This window comes from Pituophis catenifer, unplaced genomic scaffold (genome assembly GCF_029215685.1).
Source record: "Pituophis catenifer annectens isolate HBS135680 unplaced genomic scaffold, rPitCat1.0.hap2 SCAF_1, whole genome shotgun sequence".
Classification (NCBI taxonomy): Eukaryota; Metazoa; Chordata; class Lepidosauria; order Squamata; family Colubridae; genus Pituophis; species Pituophis catenifer.
The window spans coordinates 68901395-68924853 of NW_027256881.1; the positions used below are offsets into that span (position 1 = coordinate 68901395).

Sequence of the window (23459 nt, forward strand, 5' to 3'; positions counted from 1 at the left end):
TGGCTCGGTTTTTGGGGCTTTGGTGATGGCGACGGTTCTTCTCTTTCTCTTGTGTGCGCTGGCACTCGATTCTGTCTGCGGTGTAGGACGGAATCGGCATGGCTCTCTGGGCTCGGGTGTCGTCGTTTTCGAAGTCAGGATGGGAGCGTGCAGGTCTTGAGTTGTCGGTTTGATTTCTTGCTTCTTCGTTGATGTCTTGGAAATTTTCAATCTTGGCCCAAAAGCAGCAAAAAGCGTTTTCATTGCTGACTTTACTTGAGACTTTGTTAAATCGTCTTCACTTTCTGATTTTGGTTCATCTGAAGAGTTTGAGACTTCTTTTTCACTTTCTTCGTCTGATAGCGTTTTTCGCGCCAGAAATTTTGAACTGAGCGTTTTGATTGGCTCTGCTTCACTCTCTTTTGAAGTTCGTTGAAACCAAGATGGCTGCCATTCAAAATTTCGCGCGAGGTCACATCTTTTCTTTTTTACAACTATTTTCTCAGTAGTCATTTCACTCACAGTTTTTTGATCTTTGGGTTTTTCTTTAATGACGTTTTTCTCTCTCGCTGCTCCGCTGTTCCTCAGCATCTCCTGGAGGTCCGCGATGAGGCTTTCATCATTCTTTTGGCTTTTTAGTATCTTTAATATCTCTGACCTGAGTTCGTTATTTTCTATCTCAATTTCTTCCTGGTCGTTGTTTTCACTCATCAGTTCTTCTTCTTCAGTGGTGTATTCTTCGGATTCTCTCGAAATCGCATTAGTGGATTCGTTGATCATCTCTTGATCAGTTTCTATTTCTTTGCTGTAGGCCCTGGTGTTGGGCCTATCCTTCTTGGACATTTTTAATTACTTATTGAGTCAATTAACCATCCTCTGCTACCAGCTTGTTGCAATATTTTCAGGATCAGACTCAATAAAGATAATAGAAGTTAGAGATTTAAATATATTTCTCTTTAATCATAATAGGCATTCTATATTCGCTGAATATTCAAGATAGAAGCAAGGAAAATGGGGAGGATGGCTCCTTATATATACAAGGGGTGGAGCCAGGAATGGGAGTGGTAAATTATGAATACATTAAAGTCCAAAGAATAAGTTAACCCCTGATGTTCCATATATACATTATTTACACATTAGAGAATAAGGCATTTACATCTGACACTTTATTTAGTATTATGTGGCAGCTTCTGGAGCTGCACACCATCATCTACACCAATTGTAGGTAGTCATCAACTAAAGACCACAATTAAGTCCAAAATTTCCGTTGTTGAGCAAAACAAGTTGTTAGGTGAATTTTGCCCCATTTTATGACCTTTCTTGCCACAGTTGCTAAGTGAATTACTGAAGTTAAGTTAGTAACACGGTTATTAAGTGATTCTAGTTTCACCATTGCCTTTCCTTGTCAGAAGGTTGCAAAAGGTGATCACATGACCCCATCATAAATATATACTAGGCATCCAAATTTTGATCACATGATCATGAGGATGATGCAATGCTCATATGAAAAATGGTCATAAATCACATTTTTCAGTGCCTAAGTTGTAAATTGAGGACTACTGGTATTTTATTAATTTATATTCCACCCTTACAAGTGGGAAGTTCGTAAGGAGGTATTTCCACATATTTGATTATCCTCCTTAAGCACACTAACTTGTGTTTGGTTGTTGTGCACACATGAACTTTAAAAACTGCAGAATTGCAGAATTGCAACAGAATTTCCATCTTTGATGTGATATTATTCCAGTGTTTTGTAACCACAAAATAATCACAAAAGCTCTTTTATCAGTATTCTAAAATTAAATCGAATGTCTGTTAATAGAATCCCTAATATTGGGAAAAATAATTTAATAGAATATGTAAATATTCCTAAAGACCCATGAGGAGGAACTCATCTATATAAGCTAGTGACATATTACATACTGATGCCAAAGAATGTTTTACAGAAATAGGCAGGAGGATCGTATTGCACAAAAAACGTTTCCCCAAAGATAATGACTACCTAGCCTTTCCCGCGAGAGCAAACCCCGCCCCCGCCCCCCCAAAAAAATCCCTCTAGACTGGAGACCTTTTACCTTCTGTTGACGGTTATAAACTGCCTCCTCTTGTTTTGAAGGTGCGCGTGGTTCTTTCCTATTGGCCACTCTCTCCGCCCCTCCTTTTTCGTCATTCGAGTACACTACTGTGGAGACCGAAACATAAGCCGACGTGAAGAGAGATGGTTGGTGTACTACGTTTCCCAAAAAGCTTTGCGCGGACGAAACTGTGATTGCTGCTGCTTACTGCTCCTCCTCCTCCTCCTCCTCCTCCTATGTAAAGGAAAGCGCTTGCAGGGGAAGCGCGCGTCTACTCTCCTTTCGCAGTGTGTGTGTGTGTGTGTGTGTGTGTGTGAGTGTGAGTGTGTGTGTGTGAGAGAGGGCTGGCACCGGGAAAGGAGCTAGGGCGGCGGCGGCGGCGGCGGCTGGAGGAGGTGAGCGCATCCACCCGCTCGCCTGACAGGTCCCTTTCCCGGCAGAGTGGGGGATCGGGACTTGGAAGGCATCCCCGCCAGTGGTGCTGGCGGACATCCCGTACTCCTGGCTGCCCAAAGGCGGCGGCGCGGGGCACGGGCCCCCCAGGACCTCCGGCGAACGGTTTCTGCAGCATGAGCAGCAGTGGAATCGTCCGGAGAACTGCAGCGGAGAAGGATCGGGCGGCGCAGTTCTTGCTGGCAGCGGTGATTCTTGGCTGCCTTTGGTGTGCGATAGAGGCCCAGGTGAGCGGAGTCGCCCGTTGGGGAGGGAGTTCGTGGTGTGTGTGTGTGTGTGGGAAACAGCCATAGGGGGGATTTGGAGTGCCTTGGGGTGTCGGAAACCTTCCGGCTGGACTTGTGATCGGAGAGTTGCGAGAGAAAGTGGATTCGTCCTCTGCTCGCTCGCTGAGACCTCCTGGAAATCTTCTCTTCCGGGGAGGGGGGGATTCTTTGCTCTAGGTTAGCAGGTGTTTAATGCTGATTTGTAATTATGTCAGCCAGGATTATATTGTACCCTGTAAGGAAAGGAGCAGAGAGAGAGAGTAGGAAGGACCTTTATGTGAAAGGGGTTGGCTGTATTTCTGTGTGAATGAGGTGCAAAGCTTGCTCAATAGAGGAAGGAGAGCTTTGAGTGCTTAAATGTTTATTATCTTGTTAAAAGTTCAATGGGTTTTGTAGAAACTCCAGATTGTGTCACGAAAAGGTCTGTGTAAAAGTGAAGGGAGCAAAGAGCTAGGTGGTGAGAGCAGCCCCATCTTTCTGGTTGTTTGATCCAGTTCACTCTTTGGGGAAACAGGTGCTTCTAAGAAAGCTCAGCTCTCCAAGTCAGGCAGACGTAAGGTGAAGGATGCTTGCTTAAAATGCAATATTTTAACATAAAGCCCCCTGGCCCTGCTCAAACTATTGAGAATGTTATTGAGAAACTTATTTTTAACCATGCTTTCCTATTAGAAATACTTTGTGGAGGGGGAGGGCTCTTGAAATGTAGCATATGAATTCCCCAAACAGGTTAAAATATGAATAGTATTGCACAGAGTCTGTTCATTGTCTAGAGACGATCTCCCTCCTGAATGTACCTGTGTGACATGCAGATTTATAAACACAGTTTTTATAATAGCTGCTTAAAACAGCACAGGAGTCATTGTGTGAAGGGCACTTTAAATTTGCCTTTAGTTTTGTTGTATAGAATACATCAATTTTTTCATGAAACTGTCTTCAGAAGCATATGCAGCTTACTTGAAAAGCTGATAAGTGAATATCTTCATGGTAAATCATGCTAATCACAGTGGGGTTTTTTTCCTCCAGAACATAAGAGCTGTGGTGGACCACCCAAAGGCCTATCTACCACACAAAGACCATTCCTTTGTCACAATTCAATCTGTGTATCAGTAGGAAGACCACAAGCAAACCTTGAGTGCAATATTCTCTGTTTTATTCTCTGGCTACTCTTGTTGAAGGCAACAAGAGTAGCCTTCATTAATATGTCTCCTTTTTTAAAGCAGTTCAAGTTCATTACTGCAAGTAAATCTTGCAGATGCCAATATAATATGTGTTATATAATATGTATAATATAATATAATATATGAGATATTGACTTTTTATCTATTTTGAGTCTAGTCAGTGCATAATTGGAAGTGAGTCATTTTTTTTCTTGTAAAAAGGCTACGTTTCCTTCCTTTGAAGGAATGTGGTTATTTCTTATTGGTTGTTCATTAAAGCACCTTAGGGTTTTAGCTCAATCTGCCCATATACTCAATAGAGCTGGAAATATTCTGGGAACTTCTACCAAATTCATACTTGCCAACCTTACACAGAGCTAAAGAGATTGTTGGACTAGCATTTCTCAAACTTTTTGCCATCATGAAATGTTTGAAAAATGTAATTAAATTAAACAATAAAAAAACGTGGGTGAGTCCTAGGTCCCCATAATTAAATGCTGCCATCTTGTGGGACCTAGGAAGTGTGCCTTCTCTGTTGTGGCCACTTCCCTCTGAATAGTATTTATGATTTCATCATTTCAAAACAAGATGGGTGGCAAATACATTTAATAAGTAATAAATAAAATTTTATATATCACATACAAGCAACACCTCTAAGCAAAAACATGCTCATCATTCCTGAAATCCCATTTTCAGTTATTCCTCAATGTATTTCCTGCTTACATTTGCAAAAACTTCATCTCATGTAGCACAGAGGATAAGCACTTACAGTTAGTAACTACACTTAGGATCTGTTCAGTATTGACTGCTGTATGTATGTTAATACTCACATTATTGGGTTATGACTTTTCAAAGAACCAGTTTTCAGTCACTGATCCATTCCCATGAACCAGCTGGCCGTGGGCACAGGAAGGCAAGTCTGAGACAGCAAGAGGCTTTGTTTAGCTTACTGTCGACATATCAGAGGGGAAGGAGTGAGGCAATGAGCCTCACTCATCCCAGAGATGAGAACTGAGGCAATGAATGGGCTTTGACCTGGGCCACCAGATGGACTTCTGCAGACAGTTGCGACTGCCAAAAATCATTTAAGTACTATAAAACTTACAGATTAGAGATGAAAGAAGGCCTGGAAGATCTAATTTTTTCTTTACTTATTTCCTAATATTTACCCAACAGGATCATTCTAAAGCAACAGCATACACCTTTATTTGAGAATTTGAAGTATTGAATGAATAATCCTTTCCCACATAATACACTGTTCCTCAAAGCTATCTATATTACTATCACAATGTTATGCTTTGCGTAACATGTCAGGGGTAATTTTGTTGCTAGGCAAAAGGAGTTATTTTCCTATTTGCAAATTAATGAGAGATCAAACAGTAGATCCACATTTGTTTTCATGCCAGCTCTGTAGATATTCAGTCAACTTTGGCAGTCAAAATGGTGGCTACAACTGGGCAACACATCCAAAATGGCCTCAGTCACATAAATGTGACCACTATTTCAACCTTTTTGACACCTGTAAATGCCCCTGGTCTCAGCCATGATATTCTTCTTGAGTACAGTTTCCACTTAAGCTTTAGCATTTAAAATTTCTATTTGAGTAGCATACTTTTTCCCCTCCCCACCCCAATAATCATGTGATAACTGGAGATTGTTGAAGTATTTCCATACATATTGGAAATATTTCTGTCTAATTAGCTCATACCAACTGATATCTAATAAGTGCTTTATTCTTTTAATGTTTGGGGTATAAGAACAGGACAAATGTTTCAAATATTTTAACATAATACTGCTTATTTCAAATTTAGCTACATTTTTAATTCATTTCTTATAGTTAAACATTGTATAAAATATTAATCTACATACTACTAAAACTCTCATTGTCATGACCTTTAACTGGGAGAAAGAGTGTATCGTAGGGCAATCATTTTTAGCCAAGCTACTTCAAAATGGACTAACTTACAATATGTATCCAAAATCCAAGATTTCTGATTCCCAGCAGAATCAAATTTGGGAAATTATGGTTGCTTCAGTACTACTGACTGCTGCTGGGCTGATGCCACGGTCACACGTTCTTCATTTTCAGTGTTGTGTAACAGTTTCCCAGCTACTGGCAATCCCTCCTTCCCTCCCTCCCCCACCCAGCAGCAGCAAGCCATTTACCTGCTGGGAAGGGAAGGGAAGGGGATTTTTGATGCTCCCTCCCAGATTACCATTAGGAAATTCAATGGGAAAAATGGCAGGATATCGGAAGTGACTCCTGCACCCACTCCTGCACTGCTTTTTTGCCTGCCCTTGGTCATTCTGTTTCTCTAGGTAAGGAAATTTCTTTGAAATGATGACCTAACAGCTACTAATTAGTTACTGTGGTTTAGTACTGTGGATAGTTTACACAAATAAAGACAGGTTTCATTTGACAGATGCGTTGTAATGAAGAAAGGGAAGACCAATTGTGAAACATTTTCTTTTTATTTAAAAGTAAAGAGACCAAACTATGTAGTTTCCCTTTTTTTAGTTTTAGATTTTATAATTTAACCGAATCAGTTAAAATAAATTCCTACCTAAATTGCTAATACCTCTTACTATTTTTAATTCTTTCTTCTTGCAGCCTAAATCTCTAGCATAAATAACATTTCTAGCTGTTTTTTTTTTCTTTTCATAGGTAACAGGATTACTTGATGACTGCTTATGTGACATAGAAAGCATAGATGACTTCAACAATTTTAAGATCTTTCCAAAAATACAGAAACTTCAAGAACGAGACTACTTCAGGTATTACAAGGTAAAGTAAAAATGGCATATTATTATAAAGCTGATTGAAAGCTAGCTTTAATTCTCCAAAGAAAGGAATGAAATAAGGAGTAAGATGTAAAGAAATGAGTATTTTTTTAAACATTTAAAAAAATGAGGTCCAGGCAGTGGGAAAAGAGAGGACTAGGGGTATGCAACACATTTGCTAGTGCTCTCCTTAGGCAGCAGCTGCATCCCCTGGAAGGTTCCTTGGAGCTGTTTCTGAGTTTTGTGGGTGTGCATAAACAGATGACCCTTTGGGGCAGCCAACAAAGTACTATAAAGTGGCTGTGTGTAAATGTGCCCAAAGTGATAGGCAGGGAAAACCTTCAAAGCAGCTGCATGAAGCTTGTGAACAAATGCAGCTGCCTAACACATTCTGGAAGATTACTTCATTTGTGGCAATGAAAATCCATTGAGGGTGAAATCGATAATTTTTGGAAACATTACACTCAAGGCAAGATATTTTCAAAAGTTGCTTAAAGGTAACTGCTAACTAGTTTGAAACCTATAACGAGTTTAAAAATTATATTGTTTTTCTTAGTGAATTAATGAAATACACCGTGTATATAACTGAAGGACTGAAGGGAAACACAACAATAAGTAGCAGTTTGTTGCTGGAGATTATAACTCTCAAATTTTAAATGGATATGATAATGCATTCATAACTATGAGGAACTAGATCTTTGGCATGAGCTGCATTTCTTCCTCTGTTACAAATGAGCTCTCAGAAAATCTAATTATTTTCAATGACCTTTTCCCTTTTTGTTCAGCTTGTTTAGTCTCATAATTTTTAAAACACTTCTTAATATGAATGAGATTTAAAAAAATTGTTTTTTAAGGTTAATCTGAAAAGACCATGTCCATTCTGGGCTGATGATGGCCATTGCTCTATCAGAGATTGCCATGTAGAACCTTGTCCTGAGGTAAGTTTCAAAACAAAGGAGAAACCTGAAACAAGCTATTCTCTATCACTGGTGATGATATCTAGATAGGTAATGAAACATCTATAAGCAAACAACCAGGCTCAGAGAGTATGAAGAACTCCACAGTTCAATCCTGAGCTACATATATTCTCTTCTATTAGATTAACTATTCTGCTGACAACATGTTTATTGTTACTATGAGGATTTTATATAAGTGGATGTCAGTGACAGAATGATGATTTAAATGCACATTCTCTTGCATAAATGCTGTATAGACTTTGGCTATAGTATAGGTATTCCTAATATAAATGTTAATTGGATTTATCATTTTTTCTTAAGCATTTTATAGGGAAGTATCTTTGCCTTTGGTTGAATTTGACTCCCTTGAAATAAGCATGCAGACATCAAAACCTGTCAAATCATAAATGAAAGTTTCTTAACAGTCAGTTTATTTGTCTGGGGAATTAATGCACAACTAGTCTTCCTGACTGTTTGGCTCCAATTCTGAATTTTCTTTAGTTCATTTATTTTGAGGGTTGAAAATTGCTTGAGAAAAAATAAAGATAAATACTTACATTACTTGTATTTATTTTAGAGTAAAGTTCCAGTTGGAATTAAAGCTGAAAGTGCTAACAAAGTAAGTAATTTCTTTCAAAATAATCTGATCCGCCCTCTTATATATGGCAAACAGTAAATGTATAAAACCTAGAGCAGTGATGGCTAACCTTTTTTTCATCGCGTGCCAGGAGAGGGGGGGGTGGGGGAGGGTTGCACGCGCACATGCCCACACGCATGCGTGCGCAACCCCCTCCCCCCCGCTCCTGGCACATGATGGCCTGGTAGGCCCGTTTTTCTTTCTTATCTGATTCCAGATCCTCTCTGTGTATCTGGGAAGGGCGAAAACAGCCTTTCCCACTCCCTTGGAGGCCCTACGGAGGCTGAAAGGGCCCATTTCCCAACTCTCGGTGGGACAGGAAGTGACATTTTTTGCTGTCCCCAGCCTCCAGAACCTCTCTAGGAGTCTCTAGGAGCCTCTCTAGGAGTCTCTGGAGGCTGGGGACAGGAAAAAAATGTCACTTCCTGTCCCACCGGGAGTCGGGAAATGGGCCCTTTCAGCCTCCGTAGGGCCTCCAAGGGAGTGGGAAAGGCTGTTTTCGCCCTTCCCAGATATACAGAGAGGATCTGGAGCCAGGTAAGAAAGAAAAACGGCCTTCCCCACCCCGTCCCCAGGCCCTCCAGAGGCAGGAAACAGCCTGTTTCCCTACTTCTGGTGGGCCCAGAAGGCCCGAAAATCAGCTGGGCCGGCGTGCGCATGCGCCCCAGAGCTGAGCTGGCATGCCCACTAATATGGCTCCGCGTGCCACCTGTGGCATGCGTGCCATAGATTCGCCATCACGGACCTAGAGTTTGCTGTCCACTCATGACACTCCTAAATTCTTATGTAACATTGTGCTATGTTACTCAGTGGTGCAAAACTAGTGCCAGCATTTTTCTTGCTGTTTGTATATTGCTTTTCTTTTCTAATAGAGAAGAAGTTGTAGCTGGCAGTAATATATTTCATTATGCTTCCTTGTCCTAGAAGCAGAGTTGATATTTTTGTTCTCCTTCTACCCGCACCTGCCTCTCTTTTTTTCTGTTTTCAAAGGTAACAAGAGACTAAATAGAACTATTGTAAATAGAACAGGATAGGATAGGAAACTGCTTGAAAGATAACGTGATGTAATTTTTAGCTTATAAGCACTGGAGTAATTATATTATTCTATTGCTGTGTTAGTCTCTTGAAGTAAATATTGCAAACAGTTTTGCAGTGCTTTAAAAGCTCAGGGAATTCCTTGTATAATCTTCATTTTTTAAAAAAAATACATTCATGTCTGGGACTTATGGGACTAAGAGTTTTATGATAATTCTTTAGTACAATGAGGGATTTGGGGGAACACATGCAACAGAAAGTTCAGGATTTGGAAGAGAAGATAGTAATGTATTGAAAAATTAAGTACTATTTTGAATCCAATAATACTTTAGATAAAAAACTGGCAAGTATTTATCTAAAATATTGGAATTGGAGATATAAAGATTACATATTTTGTCTTTCAGTATTCAAAGATAGCAAACCATACCAAAGAACGTGAAGACTGTGAACAGGCTAACAAACTGGGTGCAATTAATAGTACATTAAGGTAATTATGCTTTCAATATTAGTGGAAGACATAATTCTTATTTAATGGTTCTCTATATTTTTTATTCCTTATGTTCTGAGGAAACAAAATAGTTTCATATTTGATGTACCTTTTGTTTGAAACATTTGTATCAGTTCAATTTAAATTATACATGGGATGAATACATGCATCAGATAGCTGATAGTTTCTACAAAATGACTGCCTCTTAATTTCTTAAAACTACTCTGGTGTTATATATGATAATGAACTTCAATCTCACTTTGACTCATAACCTCCTTATTACCTTTGGTCAGATGGTTCTAGTTTTAGATATAAACTTTCTTAATTTTATTAGTTCAGAAAAAAAATATAAAACAACAATAATGAGAAATCAGTTATTTATTGCAACAGATGTAGCATGAATATGTAATCTAATTCTGCTGCATCTGTAGAGTAACTATGCAATTCTAATGGTTATTGCAAATAGTTATAAAAAAGTGGTTGCTGGCTTTGTTACTACATGGAAAATAATATAGGTGTTTATGCTGTTCCTATTATCTTGTCTTCATCTATTTAATTTTAATCATTACTGTTTTTACGAGCTTCTGTGAAAGCTTGTTGGGACTATAATAGATACTTTTTTCAGGCTCATCTTAATAATTTTATCTCTGATTTCTATGTAGTTTGAGAGTTATATAAAAATAAATGCATTCAGTCTATAGCTAATATTTTTTTCTATCTCTCTTTCATATAGTAACCAAACTAAAGAAGCTTTCATTGACTGGGCCAGATATGATGATTCCCAGGACCATTTTTGTGAATTGGATGGTAAAATTTGAGCCATATTTTCTTTACTGTGTAACTAAGTAAACAAAGTTAGAATAAATACCCATACACTTTAAAAACAGGTGTGTTAAACACTCTTACAAATAGTTTCATGTGTAATAATCCTCCAAATGTAAATAAACCTTGAGCTTAATGTCTCTTATTGTTTTCTTGGCTAATGTTAAGTATAACATTAATTGCAAACACTACTAATCCAATATGTTAATCTAAGGGGAACCTGGTTGGCAGAATAATTAAGAGAATGGAAAGCTAGCTTGGAAATTATATTCAAAGTGATCATCAATGAGTCTTCATAAAATTGAAGTAAGGTATTAAATGGGCTGCTATAAGATACAACCAAAAATGCATATTCTTCAACATTTTAATGAATACTTACAAAAGTACTTACAGAAACATTTCGGATGCTTGGCAACCTACTCATATTTATGACAGTTGCATTGTCTTGGAGGGTCGTATGATCACCTTTTGTGACCACCTGACAAACAAAATTACTGGGGCAGCCAGATTAATTTAATTATGTTACTATGGCAAGAAAGTTCGTAAAATGGAGCAAAATGTATTTAACAAATGTCTCGCTAAGCAACAGAAATTTAGGGGGTCAATTGTGGTCGTAAGTTGAGGACCACCTGTACTTTGTTCAATTGTATATAAAAATTAAAATAAAAATATCTCATATTTAAAAATATTTACATATTTACCTTTAATATCCATTTTATTTACAATATTCACATTTAAAATGTAAAAATATAAAATGCACGATGTTAATTTCATAAATGCTTTTATACGCTATTGCTGTAATTTGCTCTTTTACATCAAGACAGCTCCTTATACTGAATGTGTCGGCAAGTTGCATGTTCCAGTTCATAATTAAGCAACACGGTTTTTCTTTGTTATTAGATGAGAGATCACCTGATGCACAATATGTGGATTTGCTCTTGAATCCAGAACGATACACTGGATATAAAGGGCCCTCCGCATGGAGAGTATGGAACAGTATCTATGAAGAAAATTGCTTTAAGTAAGTGAAAATAGAGGGCAAAATTATTTTATATTGAAATTTAAAATTCCTTAAATTGACAAATCATAAATTAGCATATTTTTCTCATTAGGCCACGATCTGTATATCGCCCTCTAAATCCACTGGCACCAACCAAAGGTGAGTCGTTAAATCCTTTGTAATTGTAATATATCAATTCTGAATATTAGTTGTTAAATAAAACATTATTGTGGTTTGTTGCACAATCAGCCAAATATTTAGACTGAGTTTTGCATTTTTATCCAGCTAAATTCTTCCCAAGGACCTGGAGTAGGCTGATGTTGTTGTTTGAAGGTATTGGAGATATTGTCACTAACATTTTTATTACTATCCAAGCTTTTTTTTTTTTTATTTGATTTATATGCCACCCTTCTCCGAAGACTCAGGATGGCTTACAATGCGTTAAGCAATAGCCTTCATACTTTTGTATATTTATACAAAGTCAGCTTATTGCCCCCACAATCTGGGTCCTCATTTTACCTACCTTAGAAAGGATGGAAGGCTGAGTCAACCTTGAGCCTGGTGAGATTTGAACTTGCAGTAATTGCAGGCAGCTGATGTTAATAACAGTGTTTTAGTCTGCTGCGCTACCAGGGCAGCAGATTAATGTCTATTTCAGGGGTGTCAAACTCAATTTCATTGGGGGCTGCATCAGGGTTGTGTTTGACCTGGGGTGTGGGGTGTGCATGGCCAACTTGATGTTACTTGTGTTGGGGTCATCTGTGGTAGCCCAAGTGCTCTGCCAGCGAAAACAAGTTCCCAAGCTCCGTTTTCGGCTGCAACAGCCTCCTGCAACCCTCTGCCAGCAAAAATGGAGCTCGGGCTCCGTTTTTACTGGCAGAGGCCCTGAGGGCCAGTTCTTCACTATTTCCAGGGCAGCCCGTGGGCCAGATCTAAGCACATCCAGCCCGCCGGCCTTGAGTTTGATACCCCTGGTCTATTTGTTTAACTCAACTTGGCAAATATACTTTCATCAGTTAATGAAACGCATTGAGACCTAGCTATATAGAATATTTGTGCATAATCAGCAATTACATCTGAAACCACAGTTCTGCAAACAATAATTCCGATTTGAATGGAAAGGCACTTCTTTATAAGAAATCTGTTCCATTTTTCAGTTAAATAAATGTATCCGAAATAATGCAACTAGTCTGATTTAGTAAAAAATAATTACATCCCATCATCTATTCTCAATTCATGTTGTTTAATTGGATATTTTTATTCTGGATGTGCGAAACACATTCTTTTAAAGTGACCTATGACTTGTAACAAAAAGCAAGAAGAAATAACACATTTTAAAAAATTGAGATCCTTTACAATCTTGTGCCAGTATTCTCCCATTTTGTTATGGATGGCAAATATATCATTATTTTAATCTTTAACTCTTGAGAAAAATAGTGTTGGAATTAATTACAATCAGAAATTATTTTAACATACACAGTATATTTTTGATACTCTGTGCAAAAATAAAGATGGAATAAATTATAATACTTATTTTTTATAACTTTTTTTCAGGAGAGGATGATGGTAAGTTTTTGTGACATAATATTCTTTCATTGTATTATTTAAGATTCTGGAAAAAAACTTAATGAATGGGAAATCCCCCAGGATTACAACTTTACAATATCACCATACTGTACCTAATGAATAAATTTTAGTGAGAGATATAAAGTAGGGAAGAGAAAAGAAAAGTTTAACAAAAGTTTATTGGTTATATTGAAATACAGATGTTATCTAGGACTACTATTCCTTTTCTCATGATTAATAGATGCTGCTAATAATTGGTGATATGCATAAACAATTGCCATTAATTCTGTTATTCTCTAGGAATCATTATTAAACTTGTGAGGTCCAGCAAACTAGATTAAAATGATGATTAGGTTTTCTGATGTTTTGTTACATTCCAGGGATCTTTATATAAATTCTATTACTATGCCTTGCTTTGAAATAAGCATAAATCAGATTTAAAACACCTGAACCCTTTTTTCAACTTAAAAAATAAATATTTAAGAATGTTAAATGAGCAGCGGTGAAGTGATACATCAAGATTCAGTTTTATCACAAATTTTTAGATGAAAGGGCTAGATAAGTTTGATAATGTATTTTGGAATATGCTGCAAATTTAGATTTTCAAAGTATTTATTGATTAGATATGTCTAGGCCTTGTTTGAAATTAATTATTTCTGTGTTCACAGGAGAATCTTTTTATACATGGCTAGAAGGTAAATTCAGTATTGTATCAAAATTCTAATGAAAAACTGCAAACTCTCTGTGCAATAAGAAAGTTCTGTGAAATTTAAAGATTAAGTAATGCATTCAAGGAAAAAAATGTAACAGTCAACCTTTTAGCTAAAAAAAAAACTTGTTGATTTTGCAAGACAATGCTTTCAATGATGAAATTAATGTGTACCATTACTTAGGGCTCTGCAAAACATTTAAAAGACATGCCTTGCAAATCATGTTAATTGAAGAAAAAACATCTCTCTTCAAAGTCTTAAAGCAACCATGGCAGCCAGCGCAGTTCTTTTGAAGGCTGTTCCCAGTTCTCTGCATGTATCTGCCAGGATAGCATTTGAAATAATGCTTTAAAGTTTCAGCCTTTAAAAGGATATGGCTGGCTGGATGTTTCCAGCAGTGTTTCACTCAGTCTAATAAGGTTTGCAAAGCACCTTCTTTGCAAATCACCTGTTTTGAATGCTTTGTGCAGCTGTTTTTTTTAACCTCCAAACTCTAGGTCAGGGCTGTCAAACTCCCGGCCTGTGGGCCGGATGCATCACACGCTGGCCATGCCCACACCCATTTTAGTGAAGGGGGGAAAAGTCACGATATGTCACGTGATGCCGCCGTGACTGTGAGTTTGACATCCCTGCTCTAGGTCAATTTTGCATAGGAGCCACATATCACACATATAAATGGAAAAAAATAGTAAAGTGATTACTACACTTCTGAATGAAATATAATAGTACTGATTTTATTATTCAAATCAAATAAATATTATCTAAAATATTACAATATCTCCTATACTTAAGGTATGTCTTATCAGTGGATTGCTTTGATCAATTTCTCTAATCTGGCAATGTTCACCCACTTTGGATCCATCTTGTTGTATGGTTTAAATATAAAACAAAACTATTGTTTTCCATTATGTGACAGAACTCTAATGAACCTTAGATCTGGCCACTACCCATTTCTGGTCTTTGCATGCTAAAGAAAAAGATCCACTAGCATTTTTAATGCAATGTGCTTTCCATAAGATGTTCTAACTTGGAAAATGATTAGTGAGAATAAGGCAGAATTTGAAATAATGCTTTATTCTCTAATTTTTCAGGTTAGCTTTGAATGAATGAAAAATATTTTGCCAGTCATAGAAAGCTTTTGATCTGCTAGAGCAGTGGTTCTTTTTCTTCACTATCGACCCCCTTTAAATACCTTTTGTGGCCAGACTTAACTAAAAATTTAAATAATCTTCAAGCTTTCACAGACCCCCTGTGATGACATCACAGACCCCCCAGGGGACCACAGACCACAGGTTGAGAACCAGCATGCTAGGGGATCCAATTAGTAGAAATGGACAGAGGAAATCTTTACTGATTCTTCCTGCAGTTATCTGTGCTGTTCTAGATAATCCTCATCAGTTCTCCAGAACTCATCTCCATAAATTGCAAAAGTTGAAGGGACCAAAATTTCCCTTTTGTATCTATCCCAGTGGGATATTGTCAGTCTCAAAAAGCAAAACTTCAGATTTCTTCAAGAATTTCCAAAGGTGGAATTATTAAAGGTAGTTCTCAATTTACGACCACAGTTGAGCCCAAATTTTTTGTTGTTAAGTGAGACATTTGTTAAGTGAGTTTTACCCCATTTTACGACCTTTCTTGCTACAATTGAAAATCACTGCAGCTGAAACTCACAAAAGGTAGCACATGACCTTGGAACACAGCAACGGTCATAAATATGAGTCAGTTGCCAAGCATCTGAATTTTAATCACATGATCATGAGGATGCTACAAAGGTCGTAACTCTGAAAAATGGTCACAAGTCACATTTTTCAGTACCATTGCAACTTTGAACGGTCACTAATGAACTGTTGTAAGTCGAGGACTACTTATATAGCAAAATACTTTCTAACTGGATTATTGAATTATTTTCTAATTCAGTTTTAACAATATTTTTATCTCATCTAGGGCTTTGTCTTGAAAAACGTGTATTCTATAAACTTATTTCAGGACTTCATGCAAGTATCAACTTACATCTTTGTGCAAACTATTTACTTGAAGGTAAATTGCCACCTCTCTTTTTATTATTGTGGGAAGTTAATTTTTCCACTATTCCCATAAAAAAAATTTCAATATTTACTTTAAAGCATTGCTTTTCTTTGTTCAGAAACATGGGGAAGACCTCGTTGGGGATCTAATGTCAAAGAATTTGCCCATCGTTTTGACCCTACTGAAACAAAAAGTGAAGGACCAAGACGACTAAAAAATTTATATTTCCTATACTTGGTGGAACTGCGTGCATTGTCAAAGGTTGCATCCTACTTTGAGCGTTCAATTGTGGACCTTTATACTGGAAATTCACAGGAGGATACAGAAACCAAGTCTCTCTTGTTAGAAATCTTCCAAGATACAAAGTAGGTGTACTTTTCTTCTCCGCCTTTATTATGTATTCAGATACAGACAACTGAATAAAGTTGATTTCAGAAGATGTTTAGGGAATTGCAGGTAAATGAAGTTATTAAAACAGACCTAAAAATAAGGTTGAATTCACATATCAGATTAAACTATTGTTTAATCATAATTTATTACATCAGCCCTAGTTGGCTGGGTTTCTTTGTATCCAGCTCCAGTTTAAATTGTGCAAATAATTAATATCTGTTTTCTTTGAATCCAAAAGGTAAAGGGAACATAAGGCTTTAAGTATTGATCTCATCTTAAATCACATAGTCAAATGTATTGAAGCAGATAGCCAAGTCATCAGGATTATGACAGATAGTGGAAGAAATGCAGGTGGCCAAAAAGGGCCAAATGAAACATTATGCTGAAATCACACATGTGGTTAACACATACAGGAAATTAGTTTCAGGTTCCTGACAAACTGGCTGGTGATAAATTCAGCCAATATATAAGAATATTCACTATTTTATCCTTTGGCATTTTTTGATTCTTCCTTTGAATTAGTTAATCCCAAAGATGGAGTGTTTTGATTAGAAAAGTCAAATTATTGAGAAGGGTGCCATGTCAAGTGAATTCAGTGAACTGGTAATCTGTTATACTATATTGTTTTTGTGGACAACTGCTGCATCTTAGAATGCTGAGCCGTTTGGGTTACAGGATGTTGGGGTCAGAGAGAACAATAGCTCAGTGGAAAAAGCTAGAAGGTCTGGGTGAACTTCAGTAGGAGCCATGATGGCGCAGTGGTTAGAATGCAGTATTGCAAACTAACTCTGCCCACAGCCAGGAGTTCAATCCTGACTAGATCAAGGTTGACTCAGCCTTCCACCTTTCCGAGTTTGGTAAAATGAGGACCCAGATTGTTAGGGGCAATATACTGACATTTGTAAACTGCTCAGAGTACTGTAAAGCACTATGGAGCGGTATATAAGTCTAAATCAGGGATGTTAATACTACAGTTTAATGCCAGATTTTACATATTGTAGGTCCATTTAATCTACAATCAACAATCTATAATTGAGCCTGTGTCAAACGCCCACCATGACCACGCCCACCATGCAACACCCACCCACCCACACACACACAGCCCTCAGAGGTTGAGAAATCCTCTCAAGCACATCCCTAATTTACACAAAGATAAAGTAAGGGAGGACAAAATACGATCAGACTTGCAAGTTTCTATTACTGTACCTATTACAATAAAACAGGTGTCAGACTCTATTTCATTGAGGGCCACATCAGGGTTGTGTTTGAGCTCAGGGGGGCTGGGGTGAGTGTGGCTGGCTCAATGTCACTTGTGTGGGGTGCCTGTGGCGGCCCGAGCACTCTGCCAGAAAAAACAGGCTCCTGAACTCTGTTTTTGGCTGTGACAGCCTCTTGCAACCCTCGGTCAGCGAAAACAGAGCTCAAGAGGGCCCCCGTGACTGTCGCATGCTCCATTTTCAGCTGCAATGGCCTCCTGCAACCCTCTGCCAGTGGAAATGGAGCTCAGGAAGGCTGCCCTTAGGCCAGGTCTAAGCACCCTGTGGGCCGGATCCAACCCCCAGGCCTTGAGTTTGACACCCCTGCAATAAAAGCAATTCTAACCTCTATAACAGGGGTGTCAAACTCAATTTCATTGAGGGCCACATCAGAGTTATGTTTGACCTCAGGGGGGCAGAGTGGGCATGGCCAGCTCGACATCACTAATGTCGGGGGCACCTGTGGTGGCCCGACAGCTCTGCCAGAGAAAACGGGCTCCTGAGCTCTGTTCTCGGCTGTGACGGCCTCCTGCAACCCTCTGCCAGCAAAAACGGAGCTTGTGGACCTCCTGAGCTCCATTTTCACTGACAGAGGCACTGTGGGCCAGTCCTTTGCTGTTTCCAGGATGGCCCCACGAGCTAGATCTAAGCACCCTGTAGGTCAGATTTGGCCTCCAGGTCTTGAGTTTGACACCCCTGCTCTATAGGATTGGTTTCTTAGTCAAATCTACTCTGTTAGGCTAACAAATTCATTCTGGGGACAATAGCTATAAATAGCAGAGTTGTTAAAAGACCTGTCAGATATCATGATGTACATACAGTATGTAGTTTTGGATGAAGTTCTCTCTATGTCTTTTGAATAATAATATTCTCTATTGTCAGAAAGTTAGTTTATAATTGTTTGTTTATTTCTATTTAGCAAGGGGAAGGATATAGTGACATACTACAAAACCCACAAGACATTACATCCAGATAAGAAAAGGAAGAGTTTTATAAAAGAGTTGGCAAGAAAGACAAAATTGAGAATTGTGGCTAAAACTGCTATGTAATGAAGTGTTTCATGTTATTATTTCTTTTGGGATATTTATTAAGAATCCTTTGAGAAAAAAAACATAAAAATAACATTTCTGCATTGCTTATAGAGTTGGACAAACCATGTAACTAGGAATGCCTGTAATATATATTTTGGCTCTTGAGCTATATTGTAAACATTTTAGGTACTGTAGATATTTCAAGTAATTTTAGAAAGTGGAGCATTATTAGTAGTATCCAAACAGTTTTGTTAAATAAGTCTAATTCATTATCAAAATTTATCTAGGTCCTTTCCTATGCATTTTGATGAAAAGTCCATGTTTTCTGGAAACAAAAAGGAGGCCAGATCTTTAAAGGTAAACATAGTTTTTACATTGACAATTTATATGTACAAATGAAAGACATTTTCAATTAGATTAAATCATGTTTCTTTGTTTTTGTGTGTGCATTTGATTATTTTGCTTTATATCTGAGGCAACATCATCAGTAAACATCAAGCTACTTTTAAGTTCTTACGAGTAATATTTCAGAAGAGTAGCAAGCAAGTCATTAGAATGTAAGATATTGGATTAATGTAAGATACATTAATCAGAATCTCTGTCATGCTATCTACTTGCATAATGTTGAGCCATCTTTGTATTTCTACTGTTGGTTTACAGATATACTTTATAGCTTTATGTTAAATGCCAATTCATAAACTACTTTACTACATGAAAAAAATGAAACTTTTTCTTTTTATGAGAATATGAAAGAAACACCAGGAGCAGAAGCATCCAGGGGCGGAGATCAAATGATGGAACAAGTTATGTCATTCCAATGCATATTCCACCTCTTTTTTAGATATGTTGTTGCACACATGTACAAAAGGTGCAGAATTTCACCACTGTAATGTTCATTTCATCCTTTTGACATAACTTTTTAAAAGCCAATAATACTAAGTGAAACTGACATAGAATTTATAGAATAACTATGGATACATTCAATCAGCTTGCCATCAGATTAAAAGTGGTTGCAAACTATGGTTTGAACTAATTAGTTTGAAGAATTGGTTACCTCTAAAATGAAAACGATGCAGAAAATTAGGAAGTAGAGAAACACTGAGAGAAGAGAGTGTTGGCCCACCATCTTTAGAATCACTAATGCCATTATAAAAAGTTTTAAACATGTTTTTCTGTATTGGTAGGAAGAATTCAGATTGCATTTCAAGAACATATCTCGCATAATGGATTGTGTTGGATGTGATAAATGTCGGTTATGGGGAAAATTACAGGTATGTGATTTTTTTTTTTCATGTTTTAAGGCTAACATTCTTACATAGCAAAACAGTTTCTCACACCAGGTAAACTATTTCCTATACTTTGCATCTCTAAGGCCAGTTAATATCAATATGATAAATTTTAGCTTTACTACAAAGGCAGATATTTTACATTTGCTATATTATGACAATCAAGCTATTCAAATTGTACATGTCATTTCACCAATTATAGAATACAATTTCTGTATAGTAAGAATACATACCCTAATATGCAAATATTATTCAATATTTATATTAAAATACTGTATAGCAATAGCACTTACTTATACCGTGTTTTCCCCCAAATTAGACCTAACCAGAAAATAAGCCCTAGCCTGATTTTTAAGTGTGCTCCTAATATAAGGTCTACCCAAAAATAAACGTAGAAATGCCCAAAACTGTTAATGTATATTGTACTCTTGCTATTTAATATATTGGTTCTCTTTCAGACTCAAGGTTTAGGAACTGCTTTGAAAATCTTATTCTCTGAAAAAGAAATAAAGAATCTTTCTGAGAACAGTCCATTCAAAGGTTTTCAATTGACACGGCAAGAAATAGTTGCTCTTCTGAATGCATTTGGAAGGTAAGTTACACTTGAAATTTGTTATAGCTATGTAGCGATAGGCTGGGCTTTTTCTTCATGTGATATGGACTTTAAAAATATGTATGTACAAGTAGTCCTCAGCTTATGACAGCAATTAAGTCCAGAATTCTGGTCACAAATCATTGCAATTATTAATTTGATTCAATTTTATGATAATCTTTATGACAGTTGTTAAACTAATCTCCATGGTTGTTAAGCGAATCGTGGTCATTTAGCAAATCCAGCATATCAGTGGGTGTTTTTTGTTGTTTTCTGTTGAAATCCATAAAAGTTGTTGCAAATCAGAGTCACGTGACTGTGGTATGCTGGAAATGGTGGTAGCCAAATATCTAAAACACAGTCATGTGACAAGGGGGGGGTTAGTACCTCAGTCGCAACTTTGAAAACAAGTTTGTAACTGTTTTTCAGTCTATTGTAGCTTCAAGCAATTGTTAAGATGCCAGTTGTTAAGTCAGGACTACCTGTATTTTCTCTAAAAGCTATAATGTCCTCTCACAGTAACTTACACAGTGCCAACATTCATGATAAAAGGGAATCTAGTCCACTTTAGTCAAATTAAATAATTCTAGACTTTAAATGCATCAGACACACACATAGTGTTGAAGGTGGATGAGATAATTATTTTAATGAACTGCAGTACTAAGTTTTCGATCAAATTGCTGATTTGATCTAAAATTCAAGTTGGTGTTTCATGCAGGAAGAGCTTCCTTCTTTTAATACTGAACTTCTGTAGACTTGATCCTTCTTCCCTTCTCTTCTTCACAGACTTTCTACAAGTATACGAGAGCTACAGAATTTCAAAGTCTTACTGCAACAAAAAAGTTAACGACGGCTTTGTACCTACTGGTAGAAGAAGCCACTAATTTAACACCAGGCAAAAGGAAGCCAATCTTCATACAAGACTGTTCTAGAAAGGCAAGAATATATATAATTCCAACTTGAATATTTAAAATAGAAAAGGTTACATTGGACAAAATATTTATGGATAAAATACCTGGCTTTAATTATGTAAATTATGTTTGTTTTCAACTGTTTCACTATTCTTAGTCTCTACTACTTTTGTTTCATCATCATTCAAAAGAACTGTTGCCTCTCTTGCTTTACATCACCATGCAGGAACCTCATCCAGCCTGCATTGCTCAAATGGAAAAGATTCTTCTAAAAATACCTGGTGGAAATGCGGCTTTTTAATGTTTATTTGGAGAAATTGATATGTAAGAAAAATGTTTTCTTGCATTTGTATTTCATTTGTTTGTTACAGTCTCTGTCATGGCCAGTAAATATTTTACTAAAATAAGCCCCTTGGCATCCAGGGGAACTAGTTATTGGGGAATCTCAAGTTATTTTTATTATTTTTGCCTCCTTGCCCTCTTCTCTTCTCCTTTCCTTTTTTATTTCATTTTTCTACAGCACATTTTCTTTTCTGTGAGGAGACAAAACTGGATTAAATTACTTTATCAGTTTTTATTCTGAGTGGATAATGAAAGGCTTTTCCCATTAACTGTTGCTAGCTTAAAAAATTCAGCTCAAACTTTAGAGTCATAGACCTTAATCTTCCATTTCAAAAACCTTACAAATTCCTCTTATTCTGGTGCTCTTCTAGACAAATACAATAAAAAATAAAACTAAATATTTTCACAGACAAATGTCCACTTTTTTAAAAAGAAAAAGTCACTTCCAGAATTCAACAGAGCACATTCTATCTATGCAATCTCTAATTACACCTTTAAAAATATAGTCTCTAATAAAATGGATATTCTATACATTTGTTCCTAAATCTTTATCTACAAAGGGGGATCTAGTTATCAGAGAACTGTTGCGGGTAATAAACATTTAAATTCTTAATCTGCAGTAGGAAGAAGTCTATAAATTGTAAAGGAGCACCTTATTTAAAAACTGTTTGTAATGTAATATTTGTATTCTGTGAGGGAATGAATGTCAGTTTAAGTACAATATACAGATTTGTACATATTTTGCTTTGCTTTGATAAGTAAAACAGTCTTTACAAAATTAAAGTGCTCTTAAAATCTTCTAATTTAAGACATGTCTGCTGCTGTTGTGTGTATGTATTTATACTGCATGCTTTACGCAACATAATTCCATAACTTTGCGGTTTAAGTTTTTAAAAATGAAGATTCTCAGCTATATATTTTTCCACATATGTGAAAGTCTCCAGTGATAACTAAATGAGAAAAACTGTAATGTTTTGTCCTTATAATTTAAGACTTCATTGTTTATTGAAATCAATAGATAATGGGCCTTATTCTAAAGATTGCATTCAGTTCAGAGTTTAACAAATATGATAGAAAGGAATAGTCTTGTGGTAACAGATTCTGAAACTAAGGAAACTGCTATGGGCCGTATAATTTAATGTTACTGGCAAGATCTGTTACTTGTTAAGATCTGTTTCTTATCAATTAGCTTTATTGTATCCAATTTGTAATGAATCAGACATAAGATTTTGTCCAATGGAATGGAGATTATTTTCGTGAATTCATCCATTTCTCATGCCTTTTCCCAATAACTAATCCAAAGGATAATGGATAGCTAATCCAAAGAAAAATTCAAAATAGTCTAGTGTGCTGCCATTGCAGGAGTAAATAAATGGCCCCCATTCTCAAAATGCTGAAGGAGACTAAGAGCTTCAGAATTTGTGGGCAAATTTTTAAAGCATGTGATCTGTAATTTTTCTATTTTTAATGTCTTTTGAATGGAAATTGATGTTCCAAATGGTAAATAATGCTGAGTTAGCATGGAACCCATATGCAAGGTTCTTATAACTTCAGTTCTTCCTTGGTGTGTGCTTCCTAAAACTCAAGTCACATGGACATGAATCCTTTCAGCTTTTTTTAAATCACTCCCTTTAAAAAAAGGCCAAGGTAAGCAAAATATTTTCTCTCTCTTTATGCTAAATATAAGTTTAATGAAATATCT

General features: G+C 36.8%; 1 protein-coding gene across 1 annotated transcript; it reads left to right on the forward strand.

Moving 5' to 3' along the window:
- Positions 1-2290: 2290 nt before the first annotated feature.
- On the forward strand, positions 2291-22467 carry ERO1B (endoplasmic reticulum oxidoreductase 1 beta). Its single transcript, XM_070950757.1, has 17 exons — positions 2291-2734; positions 6596-6715; positions 7566-7649; positions 8245-8286; positions 9744-9826; positions 10560-10633; positions 11549-11669; positions 11761-11807; positions 11934-11981; positions 13203-13214; positions 13883-13909; positions 15869-15961; positions 16068-16314; positions 18914-18983; positions 19811-19897; positions 20371-20504; positions 21291-22467. Exons 1-17 carry the CDS (start codon positions 2624-2626, stop codon positions 21349-21351), a joined length of 1461 nt encoding a protein of 486 aa, XP_070806858.1. The 5' UTR covers positions 2291-2623; the 3' UTR covers positions 21352-22467.
- The last annotated feature ends 992 nt before the right edge of the window (positions 22468-23459 follow it).